This window comes from Mus caroli, chromosome 16 (genome assembly GCF_900094665.2).
Source record: "Mus caroli chromosome 16, CAROLI_EIJ_v1.1, whole genome shotgun sequence".
NCBI classification, from domain to species: domain Eukaryota; kingdom Metazoa; phylum Chordata; class Mammalia; order Rodentia; family Muridae; genus Mus; species Mus caroli.
Window position 1 is genome coordinate 80,373,797 of NC_034585.1, and position 15,538 is coordinate 80,389,334.

The following is a 15,538-nucleotide window of genomic DNA, read 5'->3' on the forward strand; positions in this document are numbered from 1 at the left end:
ATAAAAAAGAAAGAAAGAAAGAAAGAAAGAAAGAAAGAAAGAAAGAAAGAAAGAAAGAAAGAAAGGAAGGAAGGAAGGAAGGAAGGAAGGAGGAAAGGAGGAAAGGAAGAAAGAAAGAAACCACAAGAGCTGATTCTTTGAGAAAATCAACAAGATGGTCAAACCCTAAGCCAATGTAACTAAAAGACACAGACATTATCCAAATTAAGAAAATCAGAAATGAAAAGGGAGACATAATAACAGAAACTGAGAAAATTCAAAAATCATCAGGTCTTACTTCAAAAGCCTATACTTGACAAAACTGGAAAATCTTAATGAAATGGATGATATTCTAGAAAGATACCGTTTCCCAAAGTTACATTAAGATCTGATAAACTATCTAAAAAGTCCCATTACCCATAAGGATAAAAGAAGTCAAAAACCTTCCAACCTTAAGAAAATCCTAGAGCCAGATGGTTTAGTGCAGAACTCTACAAGACTTTCAAAGAAGAGCTAATTCCAATACTCTTCAAACTCTTCCACAAAAAAAAAAGAAAGAAAGAAAGAAAGAAAGAAAGAAAGAAAGAAAGAAAGAAAGAAAGAAAGAAAGAAACAGAATGAACGCTACCTATTTCATTCTTTGACTTGGAAGCTAGAGGCCAGTATCTGAGGAAAATACAAAACAATATCTTGGCCATGTCAGATAGAAGAGCCAGAAAGAGTTTAAGAGTTATAGAGTCCTGCCACATTCAGGTCTCCAATATATTAAATGTTGCTTTCCGTTAAAAGTAGATTTTCTCCATTCATTTCACTGGCCAAGGGGCCTGCCATACATGCACACACACACACACACACACACACACACACACACACAAACACACACATGCTCAACAACAACTTAAAGGCAAACATCTCTCTTGAGTATTTCTATATGTGTGTTGCCAAGCAACCCAGAGAACATTTTCATTTTAGATTGAATCTTTTATGTTGCTGTTCGGAGTTATGCATCTTAAAAAAAATCAATGATAAAAACTTTTTTTTTTCCCTCTAAAGTCCCACAGTTGGTAGATAATACAGTCCCTCAGAAGAATGTTCAGGCCTCTGTGTTTGGAATATTCTGCAATGTTTAGCAGTTTTGCATCTTGAATTTAGAAGGCAAGTTTTAAAAGTATGCATAACATTCACCAAAAACTTTGAATATTGCTATTTGCTTTCCATATTATCACTACTGCCACTTATAGGACAATGTTAAAGGTGTCTTAAATTGGAAAATCACAATATTCAATTAACATCGAATTGTTACGATATATTATCCCACTATTACAGAGAACATACCCCCCCACACACCAATTCCATGTGGTTTGCTTACTAGAAGTCTTCTCCACGAGTCTTTAGTAAAAGATCTTGTTTTACTTTTTCAGACAGCTAGATTTTAGATTACCATACCTTATTGCTTAAGATGAAGACCTCCAGATAAATTCCATTTGTTCAGAACTGACCTAGCAGATAGATGATGTTTGCCCCCTGAGCTTTCCTTTCACCTCAATTGTCTTTGGAGTAAGTCCTTTTTATTGTCACCTCTGTCATACTCTGAGAAGACAGGATATGTAGGATCAGGTTCTGATCCTATTATTAACTTGGTGAAATATTTGAAGCTTAAAATTCTACGTTTTTCTAACCTTTTTATCCTTTGGTATAAGTGTGGTTCTGATACTAATGTCCTCTTCCCCAATTGGTTCTTGATTTGTCAGTAAAGAATGCTGGGGGGTCAATTGCTGGCCCAATCCTGGTCTCAGGAAGAAAAGGCAGACACAGAGAAGGAGAGAGAGCCTTTTCTTCCATGTTTTGGAGGGAAAAGAATGCAACAATCATGTAAAGTCTCGGTGGAGGAGGGGTCAGGGGCAGGGGGCAGCTAGGGCCAGTGGCCTCTGCTACAGGCTGGTGTCCAAGATTTTTGGCAGGTGCTAGTTGTGTCTAGCCACTGGAGTTCAGGGCAAGTGGAGAGGCAGAGATAATAAATTGGTAATGGCATGCTTTTCTAGGTGGGAGATTGTAATGCCCAACAATTGTGCCTGGAAGGTAAATTGTAAAGGTAAAAACTCTCTGTGTGTGTGTGTGTGTGTGTGTGTGTGTCTTTTAACCAGGGATTCAAAGGTCTTGGGTGAGAGCTGATAGCTTGCCCACCTCTCAGAACAAACGCAAGTAGAAAGGGAAGCTTGGTTAGGGCTGATGGAGGCCGATCCTGAGCAAAGGCAGTAGCGTTTAAAACTACACTTAACACTGTACTAATTTCACACATAAATCTACCCTAATTTTGTCTTCAAGTCCTGACTTGATCCCTTCTGCAGGTGGAGTTCACTCATGACTTTTCTAGTTTTGAATGTTTCAGATCCGCTTATATTTTAGCTTGCAATTTCTTTAGTATTTCTATCTCTGTTAAAGTCAGATGTCAAATCCTACACTGTCTTTGTTATTTTACTTACCTGCTTGGTTTGCATTTTTGTTGCTTCCAATTCGGAGTTTATTTACATCTTATTTTAGTTCATCCAAGTGATTTCCTATTTCTTTCAATTCCTTAAATTCTTTGGTCATATTTACAGTTGTTAAACTCTGTGTCCAGATATACTTCTGCGAAATTTCAATTGGAGAACATTTCTATAGGTGTAATGGTCATGGGTCTGTGTGTAGTCTTGGACTTTCATATTGTTTGTGTGTGGTTTTGTAGATAAGATCTTATCTGGATTGCATCAGTGGCTATGTGGCTGGTGTGAGGTTCTAGTCCATCTGTGTTGGGTGGAGTTTTGGTTTTCTTTAGCTGTTGTCTAAATTTAGTTTTTACTTCAGTTCAGGTAGGAGGAGTGAGCATATACTCAATGTTGATTAATGGTTGAAGAAACTGGGGTAGGGTAATTCTAGCACAGCCATGGCCAGTGTGGTGCATAAACCTTAGCCTCTAAGGCAGTGGTTCTCAATCTGAGGTCTCCTACTTCCTCCTTTGGAAATCCTCTATCTAAAAAAGTGTTCACATTGTGATTCATAACAACAAAATTACAGTTTTGAAGTAGCCATAAAAATAATTTTTTGGAGAACTGAGTTCAAGGTCACAGCATTAGGAGGGTTGAGAACCACTGCCTTAGAGTCATGGTAGAACACTTGAGTGAAGTCCTAGTTGGCTTCCTAGCAGAGTCTGGGTGAGGAAAACAGCAGGTGGTTGAGCAGACTCCTTGTACAAGCACAAGAATGTGGTTCTGGGTTGGGCTCTGGCCAAGACAATTCTCAGAATGGGCTCCTGCATAGTCCTGGGGAGATTTTGTAGACTGAGGGTTCTAGGTCAGAGTAGACTCGAAGTTGTCCTTAGACTCTGGCCTTGCTCTGTGTCTAGAGGGGTAAGGTGGAAGGGCAGTGGTGGCTCAGAGTAGGTCAGACTCAGCAGGTCTTTCTGAATCCTTTCCAGGCTTGGTACTCTGCCAGGAGAGAGGGGGTAGGAGGAAGAAACTGAGTAAGACTCACCAGGAGAGCTAGACTATGTGGTCCCAAAGATGGAGCCTTCCACCTTGGCCTGGAGGGCTAGCAGAGACAGTACTGGGTGATGAAGGTGTTAGGTAGGACTAGGTAAGAGAACTGGAGGAAGATCTGGGAGTCTTCATAGGACAGAGTTTGAAAAGGAATATAGCTGTCCCCTCAGGAGACACACCCATGGGTGATAGAGAAATCAGACCTGGGACTTGGGTGACAGTGATAGGGAAGCTGGTGCTGGGGGCAAGGAAGTTCTCTCTGGGAACAGTTACAGGCCATGCAAGGAGAGGCCACATTAGTAAAACCTGGCTTTCTGTGTAGAGTTTTAAGACTAGGAGGTGTTGCAGAACTCTTTTTCTTGTTCCTGAGAAGATTTTTTTTTTTTCTTGTTCCTGAGACAGGTTTTCTCTGTCTAGCCCTGTAGTTCCTGCATGTCAGGCTGGCCTTGAACTTAGAGATTGGCCTGCCTGTGCTTCCTGAGTGTTGTTTTTGTTTGTTTGTTTGTTTTTGTTTGTTTGTTTGTCTTGACTTTACTCTTGAAAATAAACTCTTCTGAGGTTGCAAGTCATCATGGCTACTTTAACTGTTGGGGTTTACATTTCTCCCAGAAGAATATGATGGGATTTTCAGAGACTGAAGAATTATCACTGCAAGTGCTTACTAACTCCTGGTAGAGTCATTTTCAATCCCCTGTACCTTTTAAGGTTCTTTTGTTTATGCTGTGCCTTTTATTCCCATATTCATATAAGTTTTTCTACATAACATTTTATAAATCTGTGATTTTTGTTAGTCAAACTTATTTTTAGGGGTTTTTAAGTGAAACAAACATAATTCTTAAGCCAATTAAATAAAACCATGAGTGTGTGTGTGGTCTGTAAACTAAATTTCATTGTGTCTACACTCAAATTCCTTCTCCCACCAATAAATCACTCAAATACATTTATCTATGTAGTTATGTATTATTTTATTGTTTTTGAAGCATGGATTTTTCTTGCTGTATCATAGACTAGTTTGAAGTCATCATGACCCTACTGTCTTGGTCCCCAAAATACTTGGAATACAGACATAAGCCACCATATCTAGCTCCTGTAATATGCTAATGCTCAAATCTCCTGAAGCTGCTTAAGTTGTGTGTGTGTGTGGGGGGGAGGGACCTCTTAGTGAATAAGGAAAGGTCAGTAAAGAACTTTTTTTTTCTCTGTTACAGGTTTTAACTGCAATACATGAACTTTTGCTCAGGTATCATATGTTGAAGACATCAGTCAGGGCTTGTGGGGGTATATTCTTCTAACTGACTATGGAAATTTACACCATAGTTCGAGGCAAGTCAATATCAACTAAAAGTTGCTGGTACATAGAACAACCTGCCTTGTTGAATTGCCTGGTCAAGTTCTACATGTAAAGATATTCCATGATCTGAGAAAACCATCTTTATCTTTGGGTCTTAAGGTAGATAATATAAAAAGGTAGCCCAATTAATGTCCCTATTGCCACTACACCCTAATCTGTGCCGACATGACATAGCTAATTCCTGAGAACCAGGCATTCAGTTGCTGAGGGGGACACACTAAGTAACTAAGGCTGAAGTTAGCATTTTGTTATGGGATGTAAAAACAATTATGCTGAGGAGGCTAAAAGGTGAATGGAAAGTTAGAAATGTCAGTAGTTGGGCACACTGCCTGTTTTCTAGTGAACAGTTTTCTAAAACCAACAGCACAATGGAAATAATCTGAACCTGTCACTGATCAATGCTTAGTCTTCAAAAACACAGAGATCTACAGAAGTCCAAGATTCCCCTCCACCCCCACCCCGCAAACCTCAGCATTACTGGTGAGGGAGGCACATATTTCACAGTATTAGCTCACCACTCATTTCCATCCCAAATGTGTGAGGCACTGATTCTACTCAATAGCTTAAATATGTTCATGCATTCTTACTTTTTTTGATATAATTAAGGGAGACAAAAATCCAAGATGCATCAGAAGCTGAATCATTGTCCCTTTACCTTACCACACTGGGGGTTGGCAAGCAAGTTCACAGAACAAATATGGCCCACCATTTGTTTTTGTAAATAAAGTTTTATTAAAGCACAGCCACAGTTTATCATTTACATGTCATTTATGGCTGCTCTCAGTCCTACAAAGCACTCACTGTCACATGGTTGTGGCAGGAAAGATAGCCTACAATGCCATAAATGCTTACTATATCTGGCTCTTTACAGTAATTTGCCAACCACATTAGTAACAATCTTACCACTAAAGACATCATCAACTTCTTTTTTATTAGTATGTCTATAAACAGGAAATACAGTTCATTTACCCAAATTTTAAAACTGTCCAATGTTTGTGTCTCATCAGATTTCTTGCCCAGAAGTTAATCCCACTTCAGAAAATAGGCATACACATTCAAAAGTGTTCTTTTATTATTTCTAGTTAACATATATTGTATAAATACTCTATTTTTATATGCACTTTTACAAAAGCGATATAACTTAAAGGTTTTATCATTAGAAATAAATGTATAAAAATAAATATGTTATTATAGGCATTTATTATAAACTATAGTCCTTCTTAGAAGGAACAGACACACCAATACTTATAAAGTACATGCAATTCATAGTAACATATTTTACTATATACATATACATATGGAAACAGTCATATTCTCTCTCAGTAGAAGAGCTGAACAGACATTCACCAGGATACGACTGTTGGACCAGCTGCCAGGAGTGGACCTGCTACCCTGCAGCAGCCTCCCATGTGAGATGAGTGATCACCATGTTCCCCATCTCATGGGACCCTGATCTCTATACCCCATTCTAACTCTGGCACAACATGTATTATTTTACTGCCTCTTGTGAGCCACGGATAATCTTTAACACCCACCATCCCCAGGCACAGGTTTACCTCAGGAGGAAGCAAAGCACGAGGCATGTTGCTCATTGTTTCCTCCAGTTTTTATGTGTACCTCATAAACTTCACTTTTTTTCCCCCAATGTACATTTTATAAATAGGTGAATTGCTTCTACCTCAACATGAATTATGGTTAAGAACTGAGATGGTGTGAGAAGAAATCAGGAGCTCTTTCACGGAGACGAGCCTTTCTGTCATGTTGAGCAAGCCGAACTTTTCACTATTGATAGGAATGATGCATCAACCTTCCCTAAAACCACAGCAACCAGCAACTTCGAATAATGATCTTGTTTGTCCCCTCCTCCTTGCCTCCAGTGATAGAAACTAAGCCTTGTTTGAAATCCAGTCTTACCATCTTTATGCTTTGCCTTTCCCAATCCTTGTGATAGGAAGTATCTAGTTAGTAACAGTGCAACAGGGCTTCTGCCAGACTCTGAAAATTATTTGTGCGATAGATGTAACAAAAGAAAATACTACTAGTGCTTTGGGGCTCCTTAGTGCTATGTATGGTCTTTCAGATGCTACTGTGCCTCATTAACTACCTTATCAGAATGTAACTGGCAGGGTAGTGTCCTGATCTACCTCCTTTGCTATGTATCCCCTACACATACCTCCTTGGCACACCTCACTGCTTACTGGTTTGACTCACTGGATCCCTCCAGTACTCTTGCACTCAGTGTATCAGCCCCTCCCCACGCTACCTTGTCCTCTAACGCCTCTTAACTGCACTGTGTCAGTGTGCAAAAGTCGATGTAATGCTTTGGCTTCTTCAAAGGATCACAGCTCTCACTTGATAACACGCCCCCATCGTGGGACACACATTTCAAGGTTCTCTTCTTGTAACCCTTCCCGCAAGTTTTGGAACATGGTGACCAATCCCCCACCTGCCAGTGTGGGCAAGGAAGGTCTGCACAAGGTCTGGTACTGGCTGGCTTCACTTCCTTTGCACATTCGGAAGCAGGGTGTCCGTTAATGTCTTTGCACTGCACTACTCTCCTCTGCCAACCTGAGCCGCATGTCTTGGAGCACTCCCCCCACTCTTCAATCACCCACTCAGAAAATGTGGGAATGGCGTTGAATGACTCTGTCTTCTTCTTCATAAAGTAGGTGAACTTGATTTTGGGTCGGAGAGCATGGCCTACCATAAGAACCTGGATGGTTAAGGGTTCTTTGAGTGGACTAAAGCTGCGGATTCTTTCCAGCGCAGCCGAGGAACCACTGTACCTTAAGACAGTACCTTTGTAGGTGAGGTCTTGCTCTAGTGTGGACAGAGTGAAGTTTCCATTCAGAATATAGGTACCATCAGCGGCTCTAATAGCCAGAAAGCTGCCATTGTTTCTGGACCCCCTTTGATTCCGGTGTTTCACTTCAATGTTGGTGGCTCCAGCGGGAATTGTGACAATGTCATGATACCCAGGTCTGTGGACAAAGAAAACAGGTATTTGTCTTTCAATTGGTTAATCGATCACATTGCTTTAAAAGTAGGCAATTCTTTTAAATGTGACTTTTCCTTAGTCCTACAAAATCATATATCAAAATTACATGGTCTCCAAAGCATGTGTTTTGTTTCATGGGTCGATTAATTAATTAGTTTTAGGGTTCACTTGTGGGCCAGGTTATACTGGAACTCATTATGTAGACCAGGCTAACCTAGGCCTTATAGCAACCATCCTCCCAAGTCAGCCTACCGAACACTGGGATTACATGAAGTACCTGGATTTATTGTTTTTTGTGTGTGTGTGTTTGTGTTTCCAGTCAGGTTTTCATGTTCCCCAAGGTGAACTGAAAATCACTATGTAGCAAAGATGACCTGAACATCTGACTGTCTTGTCACATCTGTCTCTGTCTCCCATACACTGGTACTACAGGTACATGCATGCAGATTGAACCCAAGGTCTTGTGGATACTAGGGACCAACTGAGCAACACAGTGTGTCTACTGCAGAAGTGAGTGTTCTGAACTCACCTTGTACTAGTGACTATTCCTGATATCTTCTTGCATGTGGAACCGTTTCCTCCACAAACGCCACACTTATCGAACTTCTTTTTGGAGTCTATGATGCGATCACAGCCAGCTTTCACACACTGCCCTTGCACACAGACGGAGGTAGAGTCTGGACTACAGGGAGTGCCATCTACAACCTGTGGAGACAGCATGCACCATGGTGGTTAAACATCTGATGTGATGGCAACTGGGAACGCTCTCCTCCCAGGCTACAAGTAGTGTCCTTATCACGTGCCACACGTTCACCTTCATTTTGGCATTTTCAACAGTCCATATAGCTATCTGCAAGGCTTATAAATGTCTTGATTTTATTTATTTGCTGGCCTAGGTCAATGGAAGCAAGGTTCACTGTCACATTGATTATTGTTCCATGATCAGTACCTAGGATAATATGCTGTAGTTGAAGGTGCTTTATAAATCACTTGCTAAATACTTCATCCACAACTTGGATATACTTTGCTATCTTATAATGCTAAGAATACATGACAAGCTTAAGCAAATTTCATTCAATTTTCTTCTTCAAAGCAGGATTTATCCTTTCCGCAAAACACCAAAAGAAATGGTGAGTCTCTTTGGTCAAAGTACATGTTCCAACAATGAATTTTTAATTCTCAAACTCTCACCTTAGTTAGTGTGCTCGTATGTGCGGCTGCTAGAAACCCAGTAACGAGTACTTTGGACTACTTTCTAAAACTCCTGGGTGCCGTGTTAATATATAATTTATCTAACCATGAATTTTTGTATGTGAAACCTAGTTATACAGGGAGGGCTCTTGAGTTTTCAAAGGGCCATTCTTTGGGGATAGAGAAGCAATATTAAACACATGCAAGACTCTTTTACATGCTAGCTAGCTTTAAGCTTCCTTCCCAACAGAAGGCAACACAAATCCCAAAGCAAGGAGCTGTTCCTGCATGTAGAAGTATTCTTAATTCAAAACGGAACACAGATCAATAGGTAAAGACAGCCCAAACATTTGTATGGCATGGCAGCAAGCCCAGCTGAGGCTCCTTTGCAAAAATTCAAGTGTAAAAGCACCTACCTTGGGCTGTAAGACGAAGAAGTAGCCAATGCCTTTGGCTTCACAGGTGAGCTTGCACCTGTCCTTCGGCGAGACGCCAGCATACTTGGGTGTCCATTCCACAGTGGGCTCATTCCCAAAGGAAGCTTTGGAAAACTCATTGTGCGCCTCGCACTGCTCCTCTCGGAACGTTTTTCCTGAAAAGAGAATGACGGTGATGAGGTTCCCAGTTTCCAACTTCCAACCACATGTTGTGGGCACGCCGCCTTTGCCCAGTTTCTGAGAGCTGAAGTCCAGTATGACTCACCGTTATTGTCTGGACAGTCCTCGATGTTACAGGACCTGTAGCGGACTCGTTTGCCTTCACAGTACTTCCCTCCGTTCTTTGGGACTGGGTTGTCACATTCTCTCATTGTGTATTGAACTCCACCACCACAGGTTCTTGAGCAGTCTCCCCATGGTCCCCATGGTCCCCAGCTTCCATGAACAGGAGTCTAAATGGAGATACAGATATCAGTGTTAGAACTATAAAGACATTTTAGGGAAACAGAGAAAAATGTGAAACAGACAATCAATTCTCAAAATATGCTCCCATCTCATAGTCCCACTACGGGACACAGGTAGAGGAGTTTGTCTAGGAAAGGAACTAAAACATCACTTTGCCCTTCTCAATTCTGAGTTGCAAATGAATATGTTTCATTGGGAAAACTCACAGCAAAATGCTTCATGTCGGTCTTGTTCACGCACTTGCCACTGACACACCACTTCCCTTCTCCACAGCTGGTGCCATCTGCCCAAGGGAAGTGTTTTGTTTGGCACACCAGTAAGCCACCGGAGGTGCCAGTGCACCACAGGGTAGTACATGTGCTGGCTGCATCGGGGCAGTGCTTAGATTCCTCTCCGAATGTAAACTGACACTGGCGGTTGGCATCGTACAAGGTACCGGGAAGATCAGATGGGAGCTTGATTGGATTCTGGGGCTTGTCCATCAAACATTCCCCTAAAATAATAATTTAAAAAAAGGAAAAGAAAAATGAGGCAATTATTAATACATGTTTGGTGAAATCGTGCATTTTGGGAAAACCAATGCTAGGGAACTTTAGATTTTTATCGAGACATTATCCTCAATAGGGTACTTCTGATTTTACAATGGCAAGAAGTTATTGTTTATGAGTGAATAGACTTTGGGAGTAGGATGCAACAGAGGTAAAGATTTACTACTTATGATCCTGACAGAGAAAACTCTGAAGGAGGGGAAATGAGCAAGAGCCATGGAGCTCACTTAACCAGAGCCCTACATGAGAAAGGTTGTTGAACACCATCTGGAAAGAGAAGCTGTCATCTTACCGTGGCCATTATCCAGGAAGGACGTGACCATGTAGGCACTGCAAGGTGACCAGGGCTGGCTATGGTCCAAGCTGGAGAGCATCGAAGCCATCAGATGAGAATCCCCACTCACACCATTAAAGCTGGCACAGTGCTTAGCATCATCGTGTGGCATGTTAAACACATGGCCTGGGAAGCAGACAAGATGGACATTAAGCTGTATGATTGGGTGAGGCTCAATGGCTCTCTTACTAGACAGCCTGTATTGGGGCTCATACTCACTTTGATCAGGGTGAGTATAAAAATGTTAACGTTCAAATGTTTGTACCTCTTTCTCCTGTCCTAGTAAGACCATACTTGAAATCGTGGAAAATATACCCTACCCCTTCTAAAAGTGCTGGTGGCTGAGATAGCAACATAGTCTGAGATGTTTTCTCTCTCTCAAATCAGATTGACTTATTGGGTTGTATCCATGCATTTGGGCTTAACTTGTACTCTGAAGCCGACTTACCCAACTCATGGGCTGTGGTGAAGGCGGCTTGCAAACCATCGTCTTCTATGACTGAGCAGCTCCGGCTGGGGTCACATACGGTCCCAACATCTGCCATCCCGAGAGTGTCACACGTGTGGGAGCCGCATAAATCCTACAAAGAGGCAAGGGAAATCCCTTTTAAGTAGGAGAGAGTGGACTTGATACTTAGCTCTTCAGTTGGGCGTGTCTTCACATGCACTTTGAAGACTGTCCATTCATTATTGCTGGGCTTGAAGGACTGACTCTAAGCAAGATTCCCTGTAATGCTTTTAAAATAGAACTGTGGAACTTGAGATGTGGACATTTAAAATAGAAATAAGCAAGACAGATTGAGCTAGCCTATAACCAAAAGGAAATGAGGCAATACCGATGAGATGCCTTTTTAAAAAAATATTGGTTATTTTGTTTACATTTCAAATGTTATCCCCCTTCCGGGTTTCCTTTCTGCCACACCCCCACCCCCTCATCCCATCCAACGCAAGGCTGACCTCCAAGTTGAGTTGATGAAATGGTTGATAAGCTCTTGTCTTACCTGTCTGGTGAACAGAATTGCAGTGTCATAGTGCTCTGGATCCCGGTCACTGGGGCTGTTGTGTTGTTTCTGCCAGCTGCAGAAATTCCGAAGGGTGAGAGCTGCATTGGAGGTAACTTCTGGTCCCTTCTGCTCCTCATATATGACCAAGATCTTCACCACCACCAGGCTAATTGAATTCCTAATGCTGGGATGCTTGTAAAACCTGGCTGCCACCGAGAACAGGGTTAGAAGGTAATGCTTTAGACCGCTGCCATGGAAGTCGGCCATGGACTGGTCAGCCACGAGCATGGTTTCCACATAACGGGGGCTGGACACAAATCGCTTCTTCCTTATGCTTCCTGGTCCTGTAAAAAGAAAAGGAAGTTTGCTCATGGGCAGTCCTTCTCCTAATAGTGACCTTCTCGGGGCATATTAGGAAAGTCAACCTAGTCAAAGTAAATAAAACTGAAATACACCTGGAACAAAAATAAAACAAATATTTGCATCTTCTAAAAACTGTGAATGTTATTTTTAAGCTTTTTGCTTTTGCTTTAAATAAAACAAACAAAAAAAGCAACAGAGTGATCAAATTGTCTATGTATGTGTCCTCAGGATTTCTATTGTGGCCTTTGAAGACTCCACAGCCTGAGTGAGGCAGTATGGATATCATTTCTACCCAGCTGTAGTAAAAACTTGGCAAGAGAAGCAGGCGGAGCGCCCTGAGTCACCCTTTCACTATTGAAGCCAGGGCTGAAATCCTGAATGAGATCATCCAGCTCCACGTGGAAGGCATGGGGCAGGGCGGGGAGCCTCAGCCAAGGGGTGGGGCTTGAGGAGTCTCAGTCTGTAAGGCTCAGCTCTCTCATTCAAGGGGTCCCAGGGGGTTCTCTGCTCCATCCAGTTCCGGGCACTAGGACCACCCACTCTGCCCAGCAGTCTGTTCCTGCCTCCTCTCACTCCCAGTGCCCCGGGGGAATAAGTTCCTTTCTTAAACCAGGGTTGCCTATTTGGAAAAAGGCCTTTTTCAGGCTGCTGAGACTCAGCGGTCAGAGAAATCGTAAAGTAAGGTATGACTACCAGCTCCTACGGACAAGTCGGAAAAGGGGGAGAAATCTAGAAAAGGGCAAAAAGAAACTTGAATGATAAAAAGAACTAACTGGCTGGTAGGGACTGAACACGGCCGAGTCCGGCGAATGTGTAGCGGGGAGGATCAGTCCAGGCTAACATTCCACAGCGCTGGGGATACAACCTCTGCCGGGAGAGGGAGTGCGAGCAGCGAGGCCGAGGTAGGAGGCGCATGGAGGCGGGGCGAGCTAAGCAAAGACCTCCCAAGCGGGTTCTGCAGAGCCCCCCCCCCCCCCCAGCCACCAGCCATCGGGGTCAGCTTTTCAAATGGGGGAAGGGGACGGACGGAAGGCCACAGAACTGAGATCATCACTGCCTTTGCCCAGGCTCCTGAACGCACATCCAGGTCACCATGGCTCCTCTACTCCGCCCTCCTTGGAGCGCTACGTGCACACACGGACTGACGTTACAAAACTCAGCGCGAAACTACAACCTAGTTAAAGTGAACTCATACATTCACTAAAGGAATTAAAGGGATGGGGAGAGATTCTCTAGTGTAAGGAGTCGGGTTATTGGCTTCCCGGAGGAAACGCTTCGCCCTTATCTGCAGGACCTCCGATTCTTTCTCTTTCTCTCTTTTCTTAAATTAGTAACTATTCGGGCAAATAAGTATTCTAGCAGAGTTTGGTCAAACTTTTTTTTGGGGGGGGGAAGGGTGGGAGGGCGGGAAGGTCACGACCCAGAACCTCAATTCACTGCAAGTCTGAGTCATTCGCATTTAGAGGCGATCTGGAGTGTGACCCCCAAGTCACGCCTCGTAAAGAAGGGGAGTGGGTGGACTGAGAGATGGGGGTCACTCTTATACCTGATGGCTTTCCCGCGCCCTGAGGCGTGGAGTCCGGTACAGGCCACTGGTTCCGGGTGTTCTGGCTCTCGGGTCGCGAGTTGCTGGTTGGCAGGGTCTCCTCGTCCATGACGCCGCACTTGGCGCCGCCACTGCCCCGCCGCCTTCGCCTCAGGATGTGGAACTGCGGCCGTGCGGATGACTCCTCCTCGGGCACGGCAGGGGCCAGGCTCTCGGTGGCCACTCCAGGCGCTGGCTGAATGAAGAACTCCTCTCCTTGTAGGTAGAAGGCACCACGCACACCTTCACAGAGGCTGAGGGCGGCGGCAGAGCCGGGGTCACCGTTCACTGTGCCAGAGTAAAAGCAGTGAGCCAGGTCCCCGGTGGGGTCCAGATGTTGTGCCTCGGACCCGGGACTGCGCCCCACCGTCTGCAGGGTGAAGCCAGGCGCCAAGAAACCGCTGTCCGGCTGTAACTTCAGATGTAGCTGCTGGCCAAAGGCGTCCAGACGAAGGCGTGTGGTGGAATCGTGGCCCGGGGCGCGCTCCAGCGAGGGCAGCACCAGCTCCTCATCTTCCTCCGTGGGGCGCCCGTGTGCGCCCCGCGCACATAGCAGCATTGTTATGGAAGCGAGGAGCAGCAACAGCATGTGTGCGGACACAGAGCTCCGAGATCTCGCTGCCCGCTGGACGTCCCCCATGTCGGAGCAGGGCTTCTGCTTGCGTGACTCCAAAGGGACTTTTGGCTGCATGGCACCGCACCCTGCACCGCAGAGAACTCTTGGTCTGGATAGACGGTTAGACGCGTAGAGCTTCGCTGGCCTGCTCCTGATGCTTAAAATTCACGATCACTGATGGGAAAGTTCGTGCAGAGCTAGCACCCGATGCTCCGGGTCACTTAGAAAGAGGCTGCACTGGCGCGCGGGAATTTTTTTATTACAGCACCGAGTTGGTGGCTCCGCACTGCTGGCTGCTGCAGGACCTAGAAGCGCCCCGGAGCTGGGGAACAAGTCCAGAATAGGAGCCTGGACTCTTCGTCCTCCGCCTTGGCCCCGATTTGACTTGATCTGAGCAAGGATCTGCTCTCTCCGCCGGGCTGTGCGCTCTGGCCTTGCGATAGCACCTAGCTCTGAGCTGCTTTCCAGCGAGTGCAAGAACCAGGCAGCCCCGGCCGCCCCTTTATAGCCACATAGGAGCCCCTCCCTCCTTCCCCCAACCCTGCGACACCGCCCCCTGAGCTCAGTCGGTGCTAAACCGAGCTCTGCGCCTCGGGGCCTGAAGGGGGAGGGGGCAGCCTCCGCCCTGGCCTCACGCCACAGCTCGTCACTCTGGGGGTGTAAGACGCCGAAACAGCGCTGGGACCAGCACTTTGTACAGCCCTGGCTGCTCTGGGGAAAAGAGTGAACCTTTAACTTCATCTCTCGGCTGCTGATTCCCGGACCACCCTGCTTCCTGTCGCCCTTCCTGTGCCCCGGTTGGGCTGCAGTTTCCAAGAAAGAGGGTCGAATTGAAAAGATTCCTCAACATTCATTTTCTCCCCTAGTCAGAGCCTCTTCTGCCTCAAAGTGGGCTGTTAGCTACAGCTGCCTTTTCTTAAAAAGCACCCTACTTTTCCGTCTCGTCTACCTTTCCATGGGCACCATGGCTAAAGCGTCCTTCTCTTTACCCCAGCTTTTCTTGGGGAAAGTGTGTTGATTCTGCGCTTCTCAGGAAGAGAAAAGAAAGAGAGAAGAGAGATTTTGCGTGTGTGTGTGTGTGTGTGTGTGTGTGTGTGTGTGTGTGTGGTGGTTCATAGGGCACCTCTCCAACTCTGGATTCTAAAAATCCAC

At 44.7% G+C, this 15,538-nt stretch overlaps 1 protein-coding gene across 1 annotated transcript; it reads right to left on the reverse strand.

Annotated features, from left to right (window-relative positions):
* Positions 1–5,553: 5,553 nt before the first annotated feature.
* Positions 5,554–14,865, reverse strand: Adamts1 (ADAM metallopeptidase with thrombospondin type 1 motif 1). The gene is made up of 9 exons (XM_021184834.1): positions 13,732–14,865; positions 11,820–12,166; positions 11,267–11,399; positions 10,777–10,944; positions 10,143–10,429; positions 9,737–9,923; positions 9,451–9,626; positions 8,373–8,548; positions 5,554–7,826 (listed from the first exon to the last, which is right to left on the reverse strand). Exons 1-9 carry the CDS (start codon positions 14,459–14,461, stop codon positions 7,127–7,129), a joined length of 2,904 nt encoding a protein of 967 aa, XP_021040493.1. The 5' UTR covers positions 14,462–14,865; the 3' UTR covers positions 5,554–7,126.
* Positions 14,866–15,538: the final 673 nt, after the last annotated feature.